The following is a 26,313-nucleotide window of genomic DNA, read 5'->3' on the forward strand; positions in this document are numbered from 1 at the left end:
AACCACTCTGCTAGCTAAAAAACTCAAAATTAAACCGTTAAACTGTTAACCGTTGTTCTTAAAAAGCAGCCATTCAGAGCCTTTGTTTCGCCCTCGTGCTCCGCTGCTCAGCACAGTTCTGATTGGATCATGTGCTCAACGGTCCAAGCTATCAGCCAATCGGTGACTTCTTATCGGCAACGTCACAGTGTTTACCCAGAAATGACTTGACTGCTCCAACGGCTGCTGTCAAAAAAATCTATATTTTACCCATTTCGAACCGTTTTTAGTCCAGCTAAATGATACATTACTGTATAATCTGACTTTACTTCACTGCAAACATTATCTTTTAGACGACTATAACTCCTTAAATTTGTTACACGCGTCTATTCTGAGCTGTAAATGTCACTAAAACGGGAAACTTTACTCCATAAAACCCGATAAAACCGCTCTGCTAGCCAAAAAAAATAAATAAATTAAACCGTTAACTGTTTAACGCTCCACAACAGCCTGCTCTTGACTTTAATTCACTGCAAAGACTATCTTAGACGACTATAACTCCTTAAATTTGTTACACGCGTCTATTCTGAGCTTTAAATGTCACTAAAACGGGAAACTTCACACCATCAAACCCGATAAAAACCGCTCTGCTAGCCAAAAAAAAACCCAAAATTAAACCGTTAACTGTTTAACGCTCCACAACAGCCTGCTCTTGACTTTAATTTACTGCAAAGACTATCTTAGACGGCTATAACTCCTTACATTTGTTAAAAAGGCGTCTATTCTGAGCTGTAAATGTCACTAAAACGGGAAACTTTACACCATTAAACCCGTTAAAACCGCTCAAAATCATCAAAATTAAACCGTTAAACTGTTAACCGTTGCTTTTAAAAAACAGCCAATCAGAGCCTTTGTTTCGCCCTCGTGCTCCGCTGCTCAGCACAGTTCTGATTGGATCATGTGCTCAACGGTCCAAGCTCTCAGCCAATCGGTGACTTCATATCGGCAACGTCACAGTGTTTACCCGGAAATGAGAGCCAGCTCTAACTGCTGCTGTCAAATAAATCTATATTTTTACTCATTTCTAACCATTTTTAGTCCAACTAAATATGATCTGACTGTAATCTACTGACTCGGTATGTACAGCGGACTCCTGCCCAAAGGTTTAACCGAAGACGACCTCAGTCCAGATGAGGATGAGGAGGAGGAGGATGAGAAGTTGAACTCTGCAGAGGAGAACACAGTCTCAGTGGTGGAGGAGACACAGTCCTCTCACACTGCCGGTGATGCACACAGTGATTCACAGACATGCAGTTTGCCTGGTACATCCCAGGAAACGTGGCAAGTATGTTGATTTAGTATGCAGTGAGCTAAGCTTAGCATTTATCCTGTGAGCTAGCTGTAGTGTACCTGTGGTGTCTGTAAGTGAGGGCTAATTCTTAAAGAAAACACCTTTACAATACAATTTATGTTGAATCCCCAGCCCTTCTTGATCTAACAAAATGTGAATGAACAGGTGTTTGAAGCCCTGTTTGTTGGACTATGTGTGTATCATAACCAGGGAATGAAATTAGCACCTGCCACCTGCCAAATAACAGGGTAAATGTTGGCTGTGGCAGGTAACAATTTCAGGTCGCCTGCCACCATGGCAGACAGGTTTTCCTTATATTAAGACATATTATTTCTTAAAAGCAAGTAAATTAAAGACAGTCAGGGATTAAGGTTTCATGATCCACATTTCTACTGTCTGTTACCATTGACTCAGTGTTTACAAGGGGTGGAAGAAAAGTATTATTTTATTGGCTTTTACCAGCCATTATATTGCCTTTATTTGTCTTTTTTTGTATTAAATAATGTGATACTTATATGTTAGGGAAAGCTAAGCAGCTAATGTCTGTTGTATCTGGGGAAATTAGGGGATAATGTATAAAACAACCATAAAACAAAAGTCCCTATTCTGATGTTACAATTTGGGGTTATTTGTATATAAAATGCTAAAAAAACACCACTTACACACATTTCAAGTGTCCCCCACCATGGAATGAAATTAGCACCAGCCAAATAACAGGGTAAATGTTGTTTGTGGCAGGTACAAATTTCAGGTCACCTGCCACCTTGGCAGACAGGTTTGCCTTATATTAAGAAATATTATTTTTAAAAAAGCAATTCTAAAGCCTAAATTAAATATTAATTTATACTACTTATATAATACAAGGTTACATGATATATTCCATAATGCTACGGTCTGGTACCACTGGCACAGTGTTTGCAATTTTAAAGCGCTCTACCTAGATTTCAGAAGTGGCAGACAAAAGACATTGAGTGGCCGGTAGAAATGTTCAGTGAACTGCCACAGTGGCAGGTGAGGAAAAAGGTTAATTTCAGACCCTGATCATAACATAATATGTGTACAGCAGAGGTAGATCAAGGGTTGTGGTGGTCTCAGTTTGTGAATACAGTTTGTGTTTGTGTGTTTCAAGAAATTCCAGGATCTACGGAAGAAGAATGACGAAATGAAGACAATGAAGGTCCCCTGCAGACGAAGAAAAAGAAGACGACACAAGAAAGGTGTTAGTGATTATACAATGAAAATATAATGCTTGAGAATGTGTGTTAATGTTGACCCACAATGGTTGCTTCTGTTAGTGTGTATTTTACCTAGTCCAGTGGGCAAAAGTATTCAAAATCACTCTTTATGACAAAAAATACAATAAAATAATAGTACTACTTATTAATAATAATAATAATACTCTCCCATATTTACTTTAGGCCACCCTCTTAATACTCTAAATAACAGAGGACCTTATTGGCCCACCTGTTATACTTGAAGACTTCTGCTTAGCTGATGAATGATGTATCAAAGTATCCTACAAACTTTTAACTGTGTGTCTTATGTCAATCAACAGGAGCAGAGAGTGAGGAACCTACAGAGACAAGGTACCAAATTATAATGTCCAACCAGACAAATTCATTTATACAACAAAATATTCAGGTAATTCTTCTCATGCAACTGTGGCAAATGTGTAGCTGAAAGTGTGGACTGCCAAAATAAAAAGTAGTAGTAGTAGTAGTCGTCGTCATTTATTTCGGTCCTTATTAACAATTTTAATAAAGAATAGGTAACAATAAGGCATTAAATAAAATAGAATAAAAACAAAGTTTTGACCGAAAAGGTGTAGGCTGAAGCTTAAACTTATTATACCTACCCTTTTTACTTATCATATTCTAATAGGCAACTCATTCACTTGTGAATGCAGCCAAATCTCAATTGTCGAATGGCATCAGAGCAGACTCGATAGCTTTAATGGAATATCTAACACAAACAAGTAAGTTTACTGCAAGCTGATCCTCATAATAACTATTTGACTTGAAAATAATACACTAGCTACCAATGGCTAAGAGCTTATTGTACACTTTAGAAAATGGCAGTATATATGATTTGTAGTAAACATGCAAGAAACCGAGATAATTTATAGTAAAGCAATTGTTTGCTAAATCATCTATATGACAGCAAGTTCTGAGCATCAACCAGTGTAGCATCATAACTGTGTTATGTTGAGGGAAGTTTAATGAGGCAGAATGTACCAACACTTTACCTTTTTACCAACACTAATGCTGTTCCCATGCTGTGCGACAGACACTCATCTAGACACATGGATCTGATTTCAGCATAGTGATTGAAATAAAGTCCAGTCGTATGATGTACAGTGGTAGTTTGCCTCATCATAGTGCTGGGGGATATGTCATAAACATTAACTCACATTTTCTCTGTCAGCAGAGAGCATCAGGAGGAACAGGAGAAGCACTGGGACGGGCTTAAGCAGCATTTCGGTGTAAATGATCGATTTCATCCTCCTGCATGTTCCAAACCCCCTCCAAAGGTAACAAAGACTCCTGCCTTCCAACTTATCTGCTGAGGTTTAATACTGTGTCAGTCGTAGCTGTTAGTAACACCTTCCCATCCTTTGTGCTTCCGTGCCACTGTATCCTCTCATTGTTTTATGTGATATGACATATGGATTAGAAGAATCCTTGTACTAACTCAACCTGACACTGAGATGAATATTAAGGATTATGTTTGGCTACATTTAGTGATAAGATTAGGATGAATCTCCTTTCTCGTGTGTTTGAGATTAAAGTGAAATGTAGGTTTTTCCTGTGCAAGAAAGCTAATGAAAATCAAAATTCTGCTTGACAAAAGAAGAGAGGGTTAGAGTACCTGATACAGCCGCTATGACTGCTGCTAGAACATTTAAATTAATGGTTAGATAATGTGCAATTCATCATTGAAAGAAATTATAACTTACTTTCATTCGGATACATCTCAGCACTTAAAGATGAATGAACATTTTATGCAAAGGCTTGCAAATTGCCAATGAAGCAAAATATTTGCAAGCTTGATGAACATTATAGCTGACCCAGTGAATAGGAACTGTTCTCATTTCAATTTGAAATCCTTTTAATGATTATTTTGGAGTATTTTGTGCTTAATTTATCTCAGAGCAGCATAAAATTGAGTTTTTGCTGATTTTAGCCTCCTTTTGAATAGGGCCACTATGAAAGGATAAAAGAAATGATTAACAAGCTGAATGAAACAGAACTTGTCACATCAACATAATGAGGGGCTCCTTCATCCCTCAAATGCAGTTCCTTGTAATTAATATATCATATTTTCTTTTAATTCTTTCACACAGTCATTTCAGGAAAAAGCTGTCATAGCAGACAGATGTCGTTAATTCATCTGCTAACAGCATTTCTTCAGTAACCTTAAAACATGTTTCATAGCACAAAGGATGATGGTCTGACAGTTAGAGTTTTGTTAGTGAGATACAACAGACGATAATTGAGATCACAAGTCAGGTTGAATCAGCTTCAGTTTATATGCAGAATAATAAACTATAAAAAGTGAAATCAAGAGCAAGCAACTAGAGTTACAGAGAAAATTGTTATACTAATTCTACGTTTTTAAGCCTGATGGTATCCGCCTTGTACTTTTACAGTTGAGTCGAGGTCCTCCAACAATACATCAGAGGAGACACATTAATAATTACAGCCTCTTTCCACTGTATTTTTTTTTCAGTATGATGAAATTTTGGGGGCTGAAGAAATCTGGTCCTCCGCTTCCTCAGATAGGCTCATCACAGCAGAACTGCCTTGCCATCAGTAACCGGGGGCCTCTCCGCACCCCCTTCTGCTTAGGCCTGTAATGGAAATGTGTAATTAAAGAGTCACATTTATGTTTGGTAATCTCCTGTAGCATTTCTAAGATTTCCCCACTAATATCCAATCAAAAAGGTTTTCATTTGTGAAGGGAAATCTACATATTTGTAGTAATGGCAATCATATTAAAAATAAGGCCCTGGGGACTTTTGAAGTTACTCTTTGATTTTTTTTCTCTCTACCCCTATTTCCGGAAAAAAAAATCTGAATTTTTTTTCTCCCTCTTCTGCAGTCCGGCCTAGAAAAGAGCATAGACGGGGCCATAGCTGAAGGGGACATTACAAAGGCGGAGGAGATGAGCGACAGACTCGCCACTCGAGAGGTACGTTGTGCTGATAAGAGATCTTTGGGGTGCTCCCGCTGTGACAAATCAGGCTAATGGATCCGTGGCCATTTCTGCGGCAAAGACATAGAGGAACAAAAACACACGCAGACACCCACCATTCAGTCCTGCAGCCCTTTTCCATTGAGTTAATGGAAAGCCCTCCCCTTAGTTTTGAAGTGCTGCAGTGTCTAAAGGACTTTTGGCTCTGCTTTTTAATGAAGGGTACATTGCTTTCAAGCCAACTGTTAAATCATTCTCCAGGTAAGAGTTTCATACCTTTGAAGTGTACATGTCCCTAAATGCAGTGCCTGAAGTTTTGTAACTAACCGCCTTGGCAGGCATCAAGGATCAAGTGGTTTGAAACTAATTTAGCATAAAATGTAGCCCACACACACATATAATTGTGGTTAAAAAGACATACAGCTGCGGTGTTACTCCTCCACTGGGGGAATTGCCATACTTTGAGCATCAAAGTTAAACTTCTTTGTTTCATGATGCATGTTGCTTACAGCATCCCATAAGCTTTTTCATTTTGTAATAATAGCAACACAAACATGTGTAACACTGTGGGCTCAGATTTCATTGTCGGTCCTGGATGATTGCAATAGAGTTGCAAAGTAGACGGGGCTGCTGGTTCAGGAAATATTTCTCAACAAAGAAGCACAGGAGTCTCCCATATAGTGTAATGCTCCTATACTATAGCTTTATGTTATGGCCACCAGTTTGAATTATTTAAACGTAGTTTCTAAGATATCCTATTTCATCCATCAGTTTAGCATGGTGGACAGTTCTAAATACTACAATACCCATAAGCCTCTGTCGACGATGCAATGGAGAAGAAGCGAGTCAGAGAGTTGTGGTGAATTCAAAACATTTTGTTGTTACAAAAATTGACCAAGAATCCAAAAGTGAATTGTTTTAAAGGAATAGTTCAACATTTTGGGAAATATGCTTTTTCGCATTCTGGCAGACAGATGAGAAAATCAATATCACTCTCATGTTTGTACACTAAATATATTAAGCTAGAGCCAGCAGCCAGTTAGCTTAGCTTAGCAAAAGACTAGAAACAGGAGGGAATAGCTAGTCTGGGTCTATACACAATCTGCCTAACTACTCCACTAAAGCTCACTAAGTAACTTTATATCTTGTTTGTTAAATTTGTACAAAAATGACAATTTGCCATTTTACAGGGGGTTATGTGCCAGACTATTTCTTTGCTGGGACCAGTAACTTCCTGGAGTTTCTGTTGGTTGCCTGGCAACTGAAACGCAACTAAAATTTAAGCGCTATGATTAGATGTTTCTCATCGATATTTTACCTTAGGAGTCGTAGTCAACTTCTCTCCTCATGTTTTTTATGTCTACAGGATTGTACCTTTTTTTGTCAAAGAACCACAGTTTTGTCTTTTGCACTTATGATTAAAGGTGCTCTATACGATATCCAGAGCATTAATGTAGCAGCAAACAACTATTTACTATGTAACGATATAGAGGAGTAATGTCTACCTGAGCAGAGAATGAAGTCACTCTCCCTCTGTGTGTGTTGTAATCCGAGTTTCTCCGTGCTTTGTTGACATCGCCGGGCCGGCTGTGCGTGCCTTTTAGTGCATGTTTGTACATGTGAGCGTGCACCACTGGCTAGCTCACGGCTGCCGCTCTGCACTGCTCTCATACGGCGGTTACAGCTGATAATGCCGTCCCGACCGACGGTGCCGTTGCAAAAGTGTAGCACCCACCCTCCGGTTCCCCCTCATGTAAACACATATACATGGGACATGTACTTCCGGAAGCAGGGGTGACCAAAATGGCTCCATCCACTTCACAACTCTTTAACACTGCGATAGTGAATAAGAAATCACAGTAGAAAACATCTGACCTTCAGACTAGATGTGTCACCCAAAAAGATGATATTCAGTAAGACATGACACCACAAACTATAAATAGAAGTACAGAATGTGTGTTTGCATGATATTTTATTCCTGCTATTTAAAAAAAATGTTTTATAATGTCAGTAAATATTTTAAACCTCACCCTCTTGAATGAATAAGTAAGCTCCAACAACATGGGTCTGTGTTTAAAAATGAAAACGTCATACTATTCATTGAATTGTCATTACATGCGTGGCCCTGGTATCTCCAGTGTGTAATGGACATTAGTGTGCAGCATCAGAGCCCTCATATTCCCATCTTAACTGCTAGCAGAGTGGTCAAATATGGGGAAGTTAAATGAAAGCTCTTGTGAGTGGCACCTGCGCTGTACTTTCAGAAAGCCTCTTAGAGCGCTGGTGGATTGGTTTTAGCCTGAGCCGAGGTTCTCGCCTCCATGGCACCTGCCTCGCGTCTTGCCAGAACCGTGATGGGACGTGACAGCAGTCTGGCAGCCACTACTCATTGTTTAGCAGCGATAACTTCATTTCAGAGTGTAGTCAATTGACCATTTTGAAATCCCCAAAACATAAAGTTCTTTATCGTTCACTTTTGAATACGAAGAAAGGCATGGCTGAATATATGTGGAGTATGAAGAGAAGTGGCAGCTAAAATGCAAAAAGTTTGAAGGATTCTGATTATATTCTATCTTAAACGATGCAGCCTGTAGTGCAGATAGCATTTAGACCAATGTTTGTTTACAGCACTCCTGTTCACTTTTGACAGGAGCACTGTGACAAACATTTAGAGGATCAATAATCCCCGCTGTGGCCAGAATCAATTTCAAGGTTATAATTGAGTGGCTCATTTGGCACGGAATGGCTTAGATGTTTAATTTGTTTACGGTCATAACACCAAGACATGATTGTGGAAGGCTTTTCACTGGAAGAATAGGAACAGGTTTTCTTCGCAAAAAATGCAAAAGCATTTCGACAGCTGTGAAGAACTAAAGAGGCCTGTTTGTCCCTCTAGGCATTGTTTTGTTAAGAAAACGCTGCTACATGTTGGATGACAATGTTTCAGCGTATTTTCAGCCTCAATCTAACGGTTTCCCACTTATCTCCTCAAAGCAAAGGGAAATGGAGGGAAGATAGAGAGCTTGCTGTCAGAATCCCCCCTTTTATAAGACGAAAATGTTTGTTTCTGCTGTTTCGAGCTCCCTCAAATCAATTAATGATTTCCATTTGCTCCACTTTCTTCTTTTTAATCTGAACATTAAAACAATTTGGTAAAAACCTGTTTTGAAGGCTCCTTACAAATTCTGAGATATGTGTTCTTTCATCTGTCAAACTTCTGAGACGCGCTGCTTGGATATTGCAGGTTGAGTTTTTTTATTCTCATTACAGTTTTTTAAATATTTCCCAAGGCTGTAAGTCTTTGTTTTAGATGAATTCATGAAGACATGCTCCGCTTTTAAGTGAAAGTATTAACGCCCCCGAAGACGGCGCAAAGAAATCACATCCCCTTTTAGGTAACAAAATATTATTTATGTCTACATTGCTTAGACAAAGCTCCCTAATGTATTCCTTTAAACTGTGCAGATAGGGTTTCTTTTCTTATAAAGATGTCTGTTGATCCTTCTCAGCACGTTTAGATTTCTTTTCACAAGCCTTAGAAGACACAAAATAATGTAAAAAGCTTCTCGCCTCTAAAGTAGTTCTAGTAGTTGAGTAGATTAAAAGGTGCAAGTCCTCCAATTAAGAAGACTGGGTCTCCATCCTTTGATTACTGCACATTATTTTACACTGCTGCTAGTTGCATATGGGCCAATTAATTCAGTAATTAGCATAACATGGAGTGACTGACACATATAGTATAAAACGGCTCACAGCCTGTCAGGAGGCTTGATAGCATCCAGCAGCTCATATTTGACAGATTGATTTTGCAGCTATTCCTGGTAAATGAGCCAGAGCGAAAAGCTGATAACTCATCAGTACTACAAAGCACAGTGGGGCTTCCTGTGTCATCTAAAGTGTAGTATGACCTTCAGGAAAATCTGTAATGTATTGGTTCAGTACGTACACATAAGTATGTACAGTATCTCTTCTTTCCATTTTTACAGCTGTTTTTAACAACTGTTGTAGATTCTAGTATCTTATGTTATTCTCATACTAGTATCTGCTAAACTGTTCCACACTTAAGGATTTAGAGACAGTAGAAACATATCTATACATTTTGGCTGAATTATGTCAAATATTATACCTATGCTGCTCTCTATTATGCCCAAACAGTTTCGGTTTGTAAACAAAACATTCAAAGTTGGCCCCTCCTTCCAAGCTCCTATACTTAAATTAGATATTTTATTGTAATCAAAAATGTAAGATATCCTCCTATTTTGTACAATCTGTAAGCAGATCTGTTGTTGCTTTGAAAGACTATGATAACATAAAGTACCTGCATAGTGAATTCTTGATTGTATCATACCATATCATGTAACTATTTTATTTTAGACTGGCATTAGACTTCTGAACAGTTTCTTGAAGCATAGACTTATGGGAAAACGGTAGCCAAAAGATTTGACCTTTTATTGTGACATCATTGCAGCTTACATTAAGAAATATGGTTTGAGCAAGTTTATTGTTTGAGGCAAATAGAATAGATTAAGTCATACCCAAATTTATTGAAATAAAGTCAATGTCAACGGACACATTTTGAACTAACAAAGCCGAATCGTCAGCATATAGAGAAAACGTTCACAATCAACTGCAGATGTAATATCATTTACATATATTAGGAAGAGTAAGGGCCCTAAGATTGATCCTTGTGGAACTCCACACATGACCAGTCCTATCGGATAAGGTGCCATTCATATTTACTTACTGAATAAGATTACTTTGGTATGACTTAAGCTAACAAACTACTACGTTATCACACCTAATAACCTCAAATGCATTGCATCAAATTAAATAATTTAGTGTATCAAAAGTCTGTCGAAGGTCGATCAGAACCATGTGATTTTCAGAACCTGGATTGGCATTGCCAATACAATTTAGTATTAAATATATGATGATCCCATGCAGAGAGAATATGTATTGGTGTCTTCATTCAACGCTGTACCCTAAATCAAGATGACTGCTACTATACAGTACTTTCTTTGTCACACTAATTAACCTTCTCATTGTAGTATTTCATACAAAAACATCCTTACAACAAATAATTTCTCCCTCGCTCTTTTTTTCTCTTTATAAAACAGAGCCACTGAGGTCTTTTGAAACAGTCAGGAGCTGTACTTTATATATAGTAAGTGGGCATATTTCACCACAAAAGACTGTCACGCCAAGTTAGAGCTTACAGTTCCCCCATAGCACTCATCACAGCTATTAGAGAGGCATTACCACTTCAAAACAGAAACTCTCTGAGTCTGTAACAATAGAGGGTGTCAAGACCATTTCATTACTTCCAGGAGCTAAAGAATATGAAAAATAAAAAGTAGTTGCATGGCTGCTGGCCACTCCTGAACCAACAGGAAAGAAGCAGGCCTTCAAAAAGCACCCCACAAAGAAACATTTACCGTATGTTTCTATTTTTCAGTCTAATAGGCACTATGGAGGGTCGGCATATTTCAGAAATACCTGGTGTTGAACTGGATCGTTGTCTTATCTAGTTGGAGCTGTAAACACTAAAAAGTGTCAACCATGCTAGTGCAGTCCCTCTCACAACAGAGTCAGTCAGTTGGAAATGGGCCTCAGATTATTAACTCATGTGATGATCAAATGCATAATGGTCTAGTGGATGTTTACTGCAATAAGTTGACCTCATAGTTGTTTTCATAGATGCTTGATTCAATGGTTACATTTCCATCCAATAAGCCCGTCACTGACTGTAATCCAGTTCAGGTCTCATTCAGGTTCACTGAATCTTTAATATCTGTTTATCTTTTCTTCTACTGTAGAAGTGATGCTTTCAATATTGAGGTAGAATAACACACCGAAGGGCATTAAAGTTAACACAGACTTTGGCTCCACTTCTGTCCAAAGTGCTGTCAAAACACCACATTGCAGAATATGGCTCTGGATATGTTAACGTGCACTGTGAATGTATCATTATAATATGTTTTCACATATAAATATCATAAGCACCTTCCTCAGAGAAACCTGTTTAAGAACTAAGTCCGACTTAGTATTATATTGCTTCAGCTCAGCAACATCTTACATGACTCAAAACAAAAAAACAACAACTGAGAAGTCTTGACGATATCAATCATCATTTCTAAGAAACCCGGTGTTGCTCTGTCAGTGAAGTGAGAGAGTGTAAAAGGCAGGAACACTTTCTGATACTTTTTTGTCTCTTACCCAGTTGTTTCTGTCATTTTTCGCAGAAATAAATTGTGAATTGATTCGATTTGATTTGATTTTATTAAGGATCCCTATCAGTTGGTGCCATAGCAACCAGCTAATCTTCCTGGAGTCCACATTAAGTGCATACAAACACATTAAAATACCATACAAAATACAAATACAAGAATAAAAACCTTAGAAATAACTATACTACTTACAGATACAACTTACAAATAGGACACCTAAGATAGCATACCAAACAAAACAAACATACAAACACCACCGCAGCAAACAGACTTTGAGGCAAATTATTCCAGAGAGAAATTGATCTATAAATGAAAGATCATAGTAACGCATCGGTTCTAGTGTGTCAGTGTCACGTTTTGCTTCGTGAATATTAAACGCATGTATGACAGTGCAGTACCAGCAGGGGGCAACAAAACCACTCACTTAGGTTTAGGCAACAAAGCCACTTAGTTAGGTTTAGGAAAAAATTTCATGATTGGGCAAGTACAATACGTACAGAAACAACGTAACATCAGTATGGAAAACACATCACAAACGACACTTTCGTAACTTACAAAACAGAACACCAGTCTCCTGGTTGAAAGCCCTGTGTTTGTTGGACCCATCCACCTCCCCTCCCATCTGCCATAAGCGGTCTTTCTCCCTTTTTAATGTACGTCACTAGCTCTGAACGTACGCCGATGCATTTACATTGCAGTAAGTACAGACTACGTGGGGTGAATATGATACGCCTAAACCAAGAACGGCGTTCTTGTTATGCACTTTTGTCTTGCGCATTATCAATTATTGAGTCATTCACACACCTTTTCATGCGACTGAGCTGTAAATGGTATATTACAGTATAAAATCATGTTAAGTTGTGCGTTACTGGTCTTTCGGTACCTGTGTTGTGTTGGATTGTTAACTGACTGCCTGAAACGTTGTGGCTCAACAACCCTAATCTAGCCTCATTTTTGACCTGTGGCTTCCTGGATGGCCTTTGGTTAGCGGACCTCTCTTTAGACCCTGTTTTGAGCCAGATTAACCTGATCAGCCTAAACTGTTCATAAGTGTTCCCTCCTAATAGTTAGATCACTTAATATACAATAATTAACCTAATGAATATGTATTAACTGGAGCCATTTCTGGTTTCTGTAGTGTTTGAACATGCGGATGGTTATAATATGCCTCATTATGTCCCAGCTCGTATTTCAATAGAAGCAGCAGTTGAAAGGAAAAGCCCCACTGTCCTTGAAATCTACCCTTTGGAAAGCTTCGCTTAAACGCTGTGAAACAAAGGTGTCGCGGCATTTTGTCGGAGGAGACATGGTGGCTTAGTCGAGACAAAGAGCTGAACTAAGAGTGTTTCATGATATTTATGTTATTTAGCACCTTTTTTTCTTCTCACCACCTTCTCCACGCCATGCCCCGTGTTTGTAATCAAAAAATTAATGAGCAGCGCCTTTGTGGAAAGTGGGTTTTATCAGATTGTGACTTTCCCCGCCCCGCATCAGAGTCGGAGGCTGACTCCGTCTCCCCTGCGAGCCCCCCCAGGCCACCTCGCACAGAGTTTAGGGAAACTCTCCTCTTTGTTCATTTTTCCTTCAGCATAAGCAATTTATCACTGAATGAACTTTTATTGTATCTCTGGATGACTCACATTAAATTTTCGCCCATTAATTTTGAAATGGATTTTGAAATGGGTACTAAGCTTTTATCAAATGCCTGGGAATCTCATTTGGATTATTGTATTTCATTAATTACTTGATAGACAAAGCATACTTTTCAATGTAGATTTGTGTGCTGTTTAATTAATTAGCATGTTTTCTCTTTTAATTAAAGCCATTTTTTTTTTTTTAAATTAAAGCCCACAGCAAAACACATATATAATTTGTTTGTAATTAGGCCTTAATTGGTGGTAGTGGAAGCTTAGCACCCTCGGTTTCTTTTTTCATGATTGCCATTTTATTGCCAGTCACTCATTAATTAAACTGTTTTTTCTAATTAGCTTATAAAACTGTTGATGGCATATTATTGTAAGTGTGAGTTCAAAGCTTGCTAATAAGCCTACCCTACTCAGAAGAGGCGAGATAATGGAGTGTGCACAAAGCGGGCGAACTTTTAGAGATTTTTTTTGTCTACTCCCTAAAGATGTCATGTCATGTGTATCTAGCATCAGATTACTAATAGAGGAAAATGTAGACATGGCGGTTCTGCTGTGTCTTCCCTGGTGTGGCTTTCTTTTTGCTTGATATCTGGACTTAGCATTGCGATGGAAATCATGCCATATTGTAATTGTTAATGCTTTCAGGTTATACACTGTTTAACAGTGGTTTTGCTGTTGAAGACCTCATTGTTGAAGTAATTCAGAGAAACATAAGTTACCATTAAACTCCTGAGCAGAGCTGCAACGGTTAGTTGGGTCATCAATAAATCAACTGACCAGTGTTGGGATGTAACTAAGTACATTTACTTAAAGAACTGTACTACTTAACTACAAATTGAAGTACTTTTGTTGTGTACACTACGGGCACACTAATTGATATTCGCCATACTTAGTAGCAGGCACACTAGTTGATTATTTCATGTCATGCCACTTTATACTTTGACTCCACTATAGTTCATAAAGAAATGTACCGTTTATTCCACTACATTTATTTACAGCTCTATACTTTACATATTAAGATTTGACATGCAAAACATATGATGATCCTGTGAAATATGATGCATTATTATGTATTAAACTACCCACTAGTTTAGTCGGTAACAATTAGTCGATTAAGTCGGTCAACAGAAAATTAATCTGCAACTATTTTGATAACTGATTAATCCTTTAATTAATTCTTCCAGCGAAGAAATGTCAAATATTTCATTCAATAAGAGGATATACTCCTTTCCTGTATCTTAAATTATTGAATAACGGGTTCGGACTATTGGTTGGACAAAACAAGCAATTTAAAGATGTGAGTTTTAGCTCTGGGGAATTGTAATGGGCATTTCTCACTCTTTTTTATTAACATTTACAAACCAAACAATGAGTAGACTCATTCTAGAAGTAATTAGTAATGATCTTATTAGTAACTAATCATTAGTGGCAACCCGTTAAAAATGAGCTCAACCAACTACGATAGTAAAATACTGCTTACACATTCATGCATCGGCAGGAATATTCTAACGATACAATATATAATTGCATTGCATACTTTTCATTCTTTCACTAGATTTGGCTAATTATGTACTTTTAGTTAAGTAACATTTCAATACAGGACTTCTACATGTAATGGATTATTTTTACAGCGAGAGCAGGGCTGGGCGATATGGCCAAAATCTTCTATCCCGATATACATAGGTCCTTTCATATCTCGATAACAATACATATCACGATATAGCATGTTTTCTGGTAATTCAATAAATAAATAGCCTATAGGAAATAATCAGATGGTAAAACCAATGTTTGCATAGTCCTGTGTGAATTAAATACTTAACAAATGAAAATGACTGTGTATTTTCTCATTCTAAGAACTTACGTGCAAAATGAACATAACGGCTTTAAGTGAAATTATAGAGAAAACAGAAATAAATATAGACTTAGCCTATATCGCAATAGAAACAATATAGAAAAATATATATACGATAGACATTTTATATCATTTTGGCGGTATATATCGTCATATTACCCAGCCCTAAGCGTGGTTTTAGTCAAGTAAAGACTCCTTCGCCACTGCGATCAGCAACATTTTGATAATCGATTGATAGATTAAGGATTTTCCTAACCAATGAGGTCTGTATGTTCACACCCAGTAATCACATCTATTGTCTTCTACGAGACCTGAAACTGGCTGATTTGCATTCTTTGTGTTTACTCCAGTCTATTACTTCTGTCCAAAGGAACTAGCTGAATGAAACTTTGTCTTCCCTCCTCTTTAATGCGATATGGGTGGTATTGATTGACCTCTCGATCTTTTGACCTCCCCGATGTCGCTGCAACACTGAGGCTCTGCAGCCAGAAACACATTTCTCTTCCCCCTCCGCCTCAGTTCTGAGAAATTATGCTGAAATAACACACAAGCTGCCTAATCTGATATTCATTCCTTTCTTATACAGCCCTGCTTTCCAAAGTTGACTAAGGCCACATTATTTAGGCATTAAGGTAGTGTGATAAGGGAATTAAGCTGGTCATTAATCGTTTACACGTCAAATGCAGCAGAGCAGCTCGGGGAGGTGATTTAGCGAGGCAAAGCCATATAGCCCTTGTTAATCCACCTCTCACACGTTTTAATTGGAAGAGGCTTCCTGGATAGGAAATTTATGAATGGGTTTAAGGCCATTTCTTCCTTAAAGCCATCATTTATTTCTTATTGTTAATAGGAGCTTTAACACTTTATCCACATGGAGATGTATTTTTCCTCATCTTTCATTCAGCTATTGTCTTTTTGCACTCGCTGTTTAATTGCCACAGTGTTTTTTGTGAACCCTGCGCTGCTCATAAAGACTTCCTAATGCTTCTTTTATTTATCAAACACCTCAGAAATGATGCAATAGAGCAGACACACGCATGGCAGCAGAGTGTGAAACTGTCATTAAGATTGGTTTATCTTGTGTATGGCTTATACAGCAGCAATGCAGCTTTTTTTTTTTTTATTTAGGCCCCATGTTTGGGTCTCCACTTGAATCTCCATGACGACCCAAACATGAATGAACAGAAAACGGTACTATTGACTTAACCCTCCTAGTGGCCTTAAGCTGCTGCTGCTGCTGCTGCTGCTGCTGCTGCAGTGCCAGCATTGTGCATGATGATTTTTTCCGCCCTCAAATCTTCCAAAGGTCAGAGTATTAATCCTCTGAATAAACCTTGTTTTTAACCGGGCTGTGCCCAGGCCACACAAGAGAGAGGCACTGAAACACGGCTGTGATGGACACTTAATTGTATATTAATATGTGGTGGAGTGGGAAGAATTGCCGTTTAGGAGCCACATAAACAAAGAATGCAGGAGGTTTTCTGTCTCCTGCTTTTATTCCAGCTTTGTAGTTTCATTCTTATTTCCCACCAGCCTCTGATGTGAAAGGATTTGGCACTAAGATGCACGCAAGGGGAGGGGGAAAAAATCCTGAAAAGTGGATCAAAAAAGTAAATGAAAAATAATGTCATATTACTGAAAATATGAGAGGCTAATTTGTGCCGACTTTTTGCTAATTTTGTTCTCGCCACAGAAAGAGGAGCCGTCACCTGCTCGGCGCCACAGCGCTGACAGTGCCAGTGATCCATGAAATAAGCTGCCGCTGGCTTTGTTCAGATAAGAATGAACAAATCTGCACAATGTACTGCTCTCGGAATCTCATTTTCATACTTGCATGCAGGCTAAAAGAAATAAGCTGTTTGCAGGCTTGATTAATCAGACATTTGAGGGGTTTTTTTTTGTCTCTTTGATCTGTTCTGTCTCCTAGGTAACTTGGTTGACATTAATGTTGAGCCCCAGTAAAGACAATCAGGGATTGTAGACTAAACTGATAAAAAAAAACGGAAAAGAATTAAAGACCTTTAATGCTTTAAATATAGTAAACGCCATGTTGTGAATTTAAAAGAGGGGGGAAATGAGGTGGGTTTTAATTTTGCTTTTGGAATGTTTGGGAAGGCGTGTTTTCAAGACCTTTTGCATTTCAAATGCAACCCCACAGGAGAGCAGGTTAATGTGGGTAATCCTGGTGTAGAAAAAAAAGAAAAAGCTCTGTCTGTAAATCTCCAAATGAAACCATTTAGCATCAAGCACTTTCATTTGCTCCCACAATGAGCCAAAGTGGGGTTTTTTTTCTGCTAACACAGAGAGCAGGTCCTCAGATTTGTCAACAATTTAATAAACGTCTGCTTTATAATCTCCGCGTGCATCGCAGACACTCAAAAGCATTTAGCACCTATACGCCGCTCCATCAAGGAGCAGCAGGGAAAAACCCTGGTGTGGTTTTATCTGCCCGCAAATCTCCTGCAAATGTAAGAGCAGTCACCCGTTATAACTCTCTTAGAGAGGAGAAAACATGATTTGAGGAATTTAAAAGCTATAAAATGGCAAAGAACTGGAGAACTGTCATAGTATGAACGCTCCAGGTTATGCAGACGCTTTCACAAATCTTCCAGTGACTGTATAGATGAATGCCTTGAGGGCCCAGCCGGAGCCCAGTACTTGCAGCCAGCCGAAGCCCTTATCTTAAATCCAAGCAAAGTACCATTAATCTTTTTGAAAGACCTTTATGGCTTTTAATGTATCCCAAATTAGAACATTTTACACCCTTGGTTCCTGAAATATGGTGATAAAAAGCCTTTAGAGTTTAATTTTTCCTGCCTGCTCGCTCTGACCTGCTTAATCCCAGCATGCATTAGGAGATATTTTAGTTTCAGTCTTTCTAATAAAGTTTATCCCACTTAATTATAATTGAAACATTTTTTTTCCAGCAGGTCTTTTTTTTTTTTTTTTTTTTCAAGTGGCGCAGTGGTGGCACATTTCTTCATTACCTTAAGACTTTCTCCCCCCTCCCCTGATTGTACTCTGAATATTACAGAGAATTACCCAAAGGTTTGGTGAAATTGTTCCAAGTTGTTTATCAAAGTTTGCCTTTGCTTGAATAATAAACCTATCTCAGGAGTGACAGAGGAGGCAGGGTTTTTCTCTTTGTTTCCCGTGCTTCTGTGTGACTGGGGTTATTGGGATTATTCTGCTTCACAATACATACGTCTTCCTCGGGATTTGAATGTTTGCCTCTTGCAGTCACGGTCATTCTCTTCACTTCTGATTTCAGGGACTGCCTGCAGTACTCCAAACAGAAAAGTCTCTTTTACACTGGTGAAAAATGCCATTGCAACGTTTTTTTTTGAGACGGAGGAGGAAAAAAAATGGCAAAATGCTGAACATTGTTTCTCATTTCATTTGCACATTAAACAAGAAAAAAAAAGAAGTAATCAAAAAGAAACAATGTGCGGGAGAGACTATAAGCCAGGAGCTTAAAAATATGACTTCCTCTTAAAACACCTCAAACAAAAGGCAAAATAGATTAGAATAATTTTAATAAAACGGTGCTCTTGTAATTTATGGAGCTATGAGGCACTTCACCCTCCACTCAAAACACACACAAATATACACATTTATGAGCACTGTTATTTATACTGTATCTCTCTACATTTATTTTTCATTGACTTATTTCCAGTATGTTGGGTGTTGCAGATTACAAACATCTTGTAGGGTTGAATTTCTAAAGAAAAATACAGGAAGCACTTCAGAAATCTCAACTACTGATTATTTTCATTATTAATTCATCTGCCATTTATTTTCCTCAATTAATCGTTTGGTCTAGGGCCGAAACTAATGATTATTATCATTGTTGATCGATTTGTCGATTATTTTCTCGATTAATCGATTAGTTGTTTGGTCTACAAAATGTCAGAAAATGGTGAAAAATGTTGATCAGTGTTTCCCAAAGCCCAAGATGACGTCCTCAAATGTCTTGTTTTGTCCACAACTCAAAGATATTCAGTTTACTGTCATAGAGGAGTAAAAAAACAGAAAATATTAACATTTAAGAAGCTGGAATCAGAGAATTTTTACATTTTTTTTTGTACTCAAACCGATTAATCGATAATAAAAAATAGTTGCCGATTAATTTAATAGTTGACAACTAAGCAATTAATCATTGCAGCTGTAGTTTGGTCTCTACAATAATCAGAAAATAGTCTTCAAATTGCTTGTTTTGACTGACCAACAGTCCCAAAGATATTTAATTTGCTATCAAAGAAAATTGAGAAATTTAGAGCTGATTTAGAGCTGCAACGATTAATCGATTAGCTATCAACTATTAAATTAATCAGCAACTATTTTGATAATCGATTAATCAGTTTAAGTAGTTTAAAAAAAAAAAATCAAAATTCTCTGAATATTATTATTATTAAATTCATATTATTATATTTCTTTACTCCCCTATGACAGTAAACTGAATATCTTTGAGTTGTCGACAAAACAAGACATTTGAGGACGTCATCTTTGGCTTTGGGAAACACTGATGGACATTTTTCACCATTTTATAGACCAATCAACTAATCGATTAATCGAGGAAATAATTGACAAATTAATCAATAATGAAAACAATCGTTAGTTGCAGCCCTACATAGATTATCAACATTCTCTGTTGTCTGGATAAGCGACTAATTGTTTCAGCTTTAATGTCATTTTCAGAAACAGGAAACTTACCAGTAAAACCACCAGATGTCTTAAGAAGAGGAATTGCTTGTTGTATTATTGCAGTTGGAGAGTAAACAAACTGAACTTCTTAGTTTTTCAAGATGCAGTGAAAACAAAGCCCAATATGTATATAATAATATGTATTTAATACGTTATTATATGATCATTACAGATGTAAAATGTCCTGATATTATTCTTCACCTGTTATTTATTTATATTTTCATGCTGCTGCTTCGTCTTGTTGCATCATGTTTAACGTATTGATTTTACATGATGTTCGTATGTTTTAGGACATTGTGCAAGAGTTGCTTTCTGTGACGTACTGTATGTTATACGCTTTCACCAGTCCTAATGTAAGATGTGTTCAATTCTAGGATAGTAGAACAGCGTTCATGTGTTATTGAGCTCAATGACGGCTGTGCTGTGGTGTGGAGGAGGCACGCTGACGAGAAGCCACCCTGACACATCAGTCAGAAAGCTTTTTTCTCGCCACAGCCTGATTTCCATTCTCTAATGGGCCTCTCCTCTGTCTGCCTCTAAATAGCTGGCTGTGAAAATCGCTCAAGCCGCTGATTGCCGTGACTTTGTGCAACGCAAACAGGAAGAGGAAGCTTTGAGGGCAGCGCAGAAAAGGAAGAACCAAATAGCCTGGGGGTAGGACGTCTCTCTGTGTCCTCGTGTTTGTGTTCGCCATCATATCTGCCATGTGTGACACTCTGGGCTCAAGTACAGTTGAGATAGAGCTACTGAAACCGGCATTCGCTGGACTTTGAATGATTACTGGCGCAGAGATTGAAGTTGACAGCTATTCATAAGGGGTTGAGTAACTTAATGTGTTTTCTGTGTTGCAGGTTTGAGGCTAAAAGACGATGGGAAACCAAAAGCAACATGGGCTTCATGTGACAAACACGGAGGAACTGTCATTTTTTTTTAAGTTAATTTGATAAAAGTAGTGTTTTTTTAAGAAGGACTGATCCTGTTTCTTTTTATTCTCTTTGTATATTTTGAAGGCTTGAGCGTGAGGGGGGAAAAGTCACACAGTTGGCGGAGGAAAAGCCAATCCGGAGAGTACAAGAGAGAGAAAAAATTATGGAGCATTCAAATTAATTCCTAAGGCGCCCATTGGTGTCTGCATTGTGTTATTTTTCATTACATTTCAGTGATTTGAGCGTTCTGGCCTTTTTTTTCTCCCCCTTCAAATTAAATCTGGTGTACATTACTGGATGATGCGTTTATTTATTGCTGTAAAGTGGGTTAATCATGAAGGCGCTCTTTTCTTCTTCCGAGGAAGAGAAAGGAAAGATTAGGGCTCTAATGCAATGTACAGGATAATGTGCGATAGGATTTGGGAGAAGAAAATGAAATTTGGCTGCTGTAAACAGTTGTGAGCAGTTGTAAACTGGAAGTTGAGTGAACGTTTTGGGGATGGGGGGGTGAGACATGAAACAGAGGCTTTGCTGTTGGCCCTCACCCATGTTGGGAGACATGCTATTGTCTCTCAGCCCGAACAAGAGGCACGCGCTGTTTCTCGAAGCCTACGCTCGCCGCTCATTGTGTGATGAGCTCTCTTCAGCATCTGTAAACTCGTCGATTCCTCTCATTCTTACTTTGATCTTTTTTTTTGATCTGCAGCGTTTTTTTCCTCCGCAGCTACTCGCGCTTCATTCAGATTCCAGGAAGTGTTAATTGCAAACAGCATGCAAAAAAGCACAAGCATGATAATTACTTTTATTCATAATGCGTGCTTATATATTTTTTTTCCCAACCATAGAAAATGATTGCTTTGCTTCAAGGTAATGAGAATTAAAATTAATCCCACCTAAGTTGTTTGCATTGCACATATTTGGGCACTTTGTCCCCCGGTGAGTGCTCTCATAGCTTTGCTGTGTAGGCTGAAACAGGACGAGGAAAAATGAACTAAACATCAGAAATAAAAGTTTGTAGGCAGTTAATGACACAAAACACCTGAGCTGAAGAAAACCCAGATATGACAAAAACAAATGCTGAAATTTGAAAAATCAAGCTTTTCCTATCATTTCACATCCGAGCGAGTCACGTGACTGCGTGTCTGAGAAGCTGTCAGTTGGTGAGAATTGGTGCTAATTAAACTATTAATTATCTCTGTAATGAGACGCGAGTTAAAACTGTGTTAAGCACATCAAAGTACAACATGGGATTTCTTCACTTTGATGACTGCTATGAAAAATATATCTTGACTGAGGAGAGAGGAAACATCAGAGATGCTTTATTAAAAAAGTAGTCACATTTTAGAGCCTTCAAAAGCTTTGGATAACTCCTCGAGAACAAATGGTTTAATAGTCTGTGTGATTATTGCAACTTTTCAATATTCTGCATTACATTTATCATCTCAATGGAAGAGCATTCAAAACAAGAGGCAAAAAGCATCTGTGAATGTGCTTTCCATATGTAAAGTAGACATTTTTTTAAAGCTAGTAGTCGTCAGTGAACACGACCAGCGCTGATCCAAGAGCAGCGCGGCGCCGTATCAATAGCATCTCACTTTATTAATCTCTTGGAACACAGGATAATGCCCTGAGCAGAGATGATTCTGCTTTTAAGCTGGAAAATCCACTTTCCCCTCTCGTCTATGTTGAGGAGCTGCTTTCAATAGTCTGCTCCTGGAGGCCAATCTTAGCCCCTGACCTAGGCTGATTTGTTGTGAAACGCGGAGACAAATTCCTTGGGCACATGTCGAAGCACTTCTAGGAAAAGTGTTTGTTGTGTGGAGTGGGAGGGGGGGGATAAAAAAGAAAAAAACCAACAACAACAATCCCATTAAATGGTTGGAAAGCTGCTGTTGTATGAAAGGGAACATATGTTGCCGGTAACACGACATCAGCGCTATCGCTCGCTGTTATCGCCGGCTAGAAGAGGATTAACTCGAAGGCGAGATCTCTGAGATGCAGCTGATAAAGGCGAGCGATGTTGAAAACAGCTCACACCTATAACGCGACGTGCACATCAGACATGATAACGTTGCTTTGTTGGAGTATTGTTCAGGTTTTTTGATAACATTTTAGCTGCGATGTTGTGTTTTGTTGTGTAACTGTATCTTGTTACACTTGCTCTTATTGTGTAAATAAAGGTTTCAATCCATATTGAATATATTAAAATATTTTACCTTCATAAGGATGCCGTTGATTTGGAAGGGGACATCTTTTTCACAGAGGAAATTTCACTTGTTCACATTGGGAAACTACTGTACGGTGGCCCTGAGAGGCAAAACTACATTAGATGAAGCCTATTAACGAAATAAAAAAAAAAACACAACAACATTTACAGAACATAAAACACAACATTTTAGAAAATACAACCAAATCATTTAATGTCGCTTCATTACCAACTTGTGAAACCATGTTGTGTTAAAGGAATAGTGTGTAGGATTTAGTGACATCTAGTGGTGAGGTTGCAGATTGCAACCAATTTAAACCTCTCCTGTGTGCCAAGCATGTTGGAGAGCTAAAGTGGCCGACGCGAAAACGATAATGGCGCTCTCTAGAGCCAGTTGTTGTAAGTAGCAGAGCCAGTGAGTGTGTGTGTGTGTGTGTGTACATGGGGAATGAGTGGTGAAGCAAGAGAGAGAGAGCGGCGGTGAATGTGTGTGAGCTAGTGGAGCAGAAGATAATTAGTTTAGCTTTGAGAATATCAAGTGAATGTACAGTGGAATCTGCAGCTCCTCAAGACCAACAGAGGTCTCCTGTGTTTCCCAGAGCAAGTTCTAGTGGGCGACTCCGGGGTCTGAAAATTGAAGCCAACTCGGAAGCTGCTTTCTTTCTAATAGCCAGCAGGAGGCGACTCCTCTGGTTGCAAAAAGAAGTCTGATTGTTTAGAAGTCTATGAGAAAATGAGCCTACTTCTCACTTGATTTATTACCTCAGTAAACATTGTAAACATTAGTTTATGGTCTCAATCACTAGTTTCAAGTTTTCTCCAATACAGCATGATGTTCATTTAGTAAATTATCGTCCCATTTAGAGTCACATAGACCATAAAGCAGGGGATGCTTTAGGGCGTGGCTACTTTGTGATTGACAGGTTGCTACCAGGTCGTTGTAAGTTTTCGTCTTACACCTTTAACCCTTTCACAGTGTGTTTTCAGTTCATGAAAGTTAATTATAATCATATTCGGTCACCTAAAAATGTCTTATTCAATGTTTGGTTGTACTTAGGTCCACCCCTTCGTGTGACTTCTGGTTGCAAATAACCAAGATGGCGACGGCCAAAATGCTGAACTCGAGGCTTAAAAACGGCGGTCCACAAACCAATGGGTTACGTCACAGTGACTACGTCCACTTCTTACATATAGTCTATGCTCCGACCCAAGCAGGAAAGGTTAACACGGTGGTTTGTCCGTTCTGAGCTACTGTAGAAACATGGCGGCTGGCTCCATGAAGAGGACCCGCTCACTGTGTAGATATAAACGGCTCATTCTAAGGTAACGAAAACACAATTCTTATTTTCAGGTGATTATACACTAAAGAAAACATACTTATTAATATTATATTCCATTTCTGCCAATAGATCCCCCTAATTGTTACACACTGGTCCTTTAAGTGTTTTGTCCAATGTTGTTGTGTTTTGTACCTCAGGGCCACCGTAGAAATGATACTTTTTACATGAGATATGTGCATTATGAGCACATTTCAGTACACAAGGTATATTTGTTCCCTTCGTCTCAAAGTAACACACTGCGGGAGCGACAGGCAGTGTGGATGTTGACATATTCCTCGGCTGATTTAATGACCTGTTTAATTCTGGCACGTCTGTAGCCCGCTCAGATGTTTTGCCGTTTTAATTAGTGTAATCATCGCTCTTGAAAAAAGGCCACAGGGTTGTTTAATGGGTCATGTTTGTCAAGATGCACAGAATTATAACACAAAAGATATGCCATTTATTCAGCGCCACAGTCTTCCAGTGATTATGGGTGTCACAATTGATAATTAGAGGAAGAAGTGATTCATCTGAAAGCCAAAATGAACCTCTGTGGTGTGAGGAAATTAGTTTGACAGTGTTTGGATGAGCGGTGTTTACACTGCAGCGTGGCGGTGTGGGAGCACTTTACCACTCCGGTGTTAACTGAAGCAACGTGCGCACACTTAATGCCGTTTCTGGACGGGAGAGACTTTTGATGTGACATCTGGAGCAGCAACTGGATATTTTCAGTAATGGCATAACTTCTCATGAAATTATGAATATACGGTTTCATTCTGCCGCCTTTTGTCACATGATAAGCAGAGGTTATGGTTCCAATTTTCAGGCAGCAAAGTACAAAGTGCTTTACACAATTTCCTCAAAACTGTGGGAATTAGGTCAAGCTAACATTTACAATTTGATAAAGACTGTTTAAATGCACATCCTCCATAATTAAAACCCATTCTGTAGCATGCGGGTTACTCATACGCCCTCTTAATTGTTTCTCAGTTTGAAACTGCTTGGAAAGCATCTATTTTATCATTTAGCATAACTTATAGAACAAAAAAACTGAAAATGAACTTTCAATTAATTTTCTTCTTTTGCTATCGCGAAATAAAAACATTCCCAAGCACAAATATGCTGAGCGTGCACTCATTATACATTCATCTTCCACTCTGCAAACCACATACCGCATTTTATCAGGATGAATTATTAACCAAGTTAATGAATATTTCATTTTTCTTTATGGAACCATTTAACAGTCCCAACAGAGGTAATGACATCTTAAGCAGTACCTGAAGAGAGAGGAGAGAATACCGTTCATGTGGACGACCAGGTGCAACATATGGGGCTATATTAGGACGTTAATGCTTTTATTGTATTTAACAATGAACGTGTTCATTTAAGACCTCCCCTTTTGTTCTTGTGTACAAACACACCTATATAACCTACACTGACCTGGCTTTATTTCCACATGCGTAGACCTGAGATGCCTTTGTATCTTAAGAATGGACGCAGCGTGATCTAGAGCAGCCGGCGGGGATTTACACTGAGCAAATGAATTTAATGGTGTAATTAACATTACCTTGATTTGTCCCAGGAAAGACCTCAGTACGTCTGGCTTGTGTGCTAATTTATTGCCGGGTCCCTATGAAGAACACTCACCTACTGTAGAGCAGGTAATTACAAACAGTGGCTTGATTAGAAGGGGGAAGAAATCGCTCCAGACTTGTTATTGATCAATTAATACTGGTAATACTGGAGTTGGACGGCAACAAGAACATTGACTTAACCCTTAGATGCAGAGGCCGTTCGAACCTACACTCTTCCATAAGTGGGCCAAAATGATCCCACTTTTTTGTTGATAATAAATATGTTATTTTAACAAGTTTGCACAAAATAATGATCCTGAATTGAAGACAACAGA

General features: G+C 38.5%; 1 protein-coding gene across 2 annotated transcripts; it reads left to right on the forward strand.

Moving 5' to 3' along the window:
• Window positions 1-979: 979 nt before the first annotated feature.
• fam204a (family with sequence similarity 204 member A) lies at window positions 980-21,776 on the forward strand. 2 transcript variants are annotated; one of them, XM_074646805.1, is made up of 7 exons: window positions 980-1,324; window positions 2,460-2,547; window positions 2,886-2,916; window positions 3,758-3,860; window positions 5,432-5,521; window positions 20,498-20,607; window positions 20,805-21,776. In XM_074646805.1, the coding sequence occupies exons 1-7, from the start codon at window positions 1,118-1,120 to the stop codon at window positions 20,854-20,856; spliced, it is 681 nt and encodes a 226-aa protein (XP_074502906.1). In that variant the 5' UTR covers window positions 980-1,117; the 3' UTR covers window positions 20,857-21,776. The 2 variants fall into 2 exon arrangements, with proteins under 2 accessions (XP_074502906.1, XP_074502905.1); XM_074646804.1 differs by having other exon boundaries at window positions 981-1,324; window positions 3,755-3,860.
• Window positions 21,777-26,313: the final 4,537 nt, after the last annotated feature.

This window comes from Sebastes fasciatus, chromosome 9 (assembly GCF_043250625.1).
Source record: "Sebastes fasciatus isolate fSebFas1 chromosome 9, fSebFas1.pri, whole genome shotgun sequence".
Lineage (NCBI taxonomy): Eukaryota > Metazoa > Chordata > Actinopteri > Perciformes > Sebastidae > Sebastes > Sebastes fasciatus.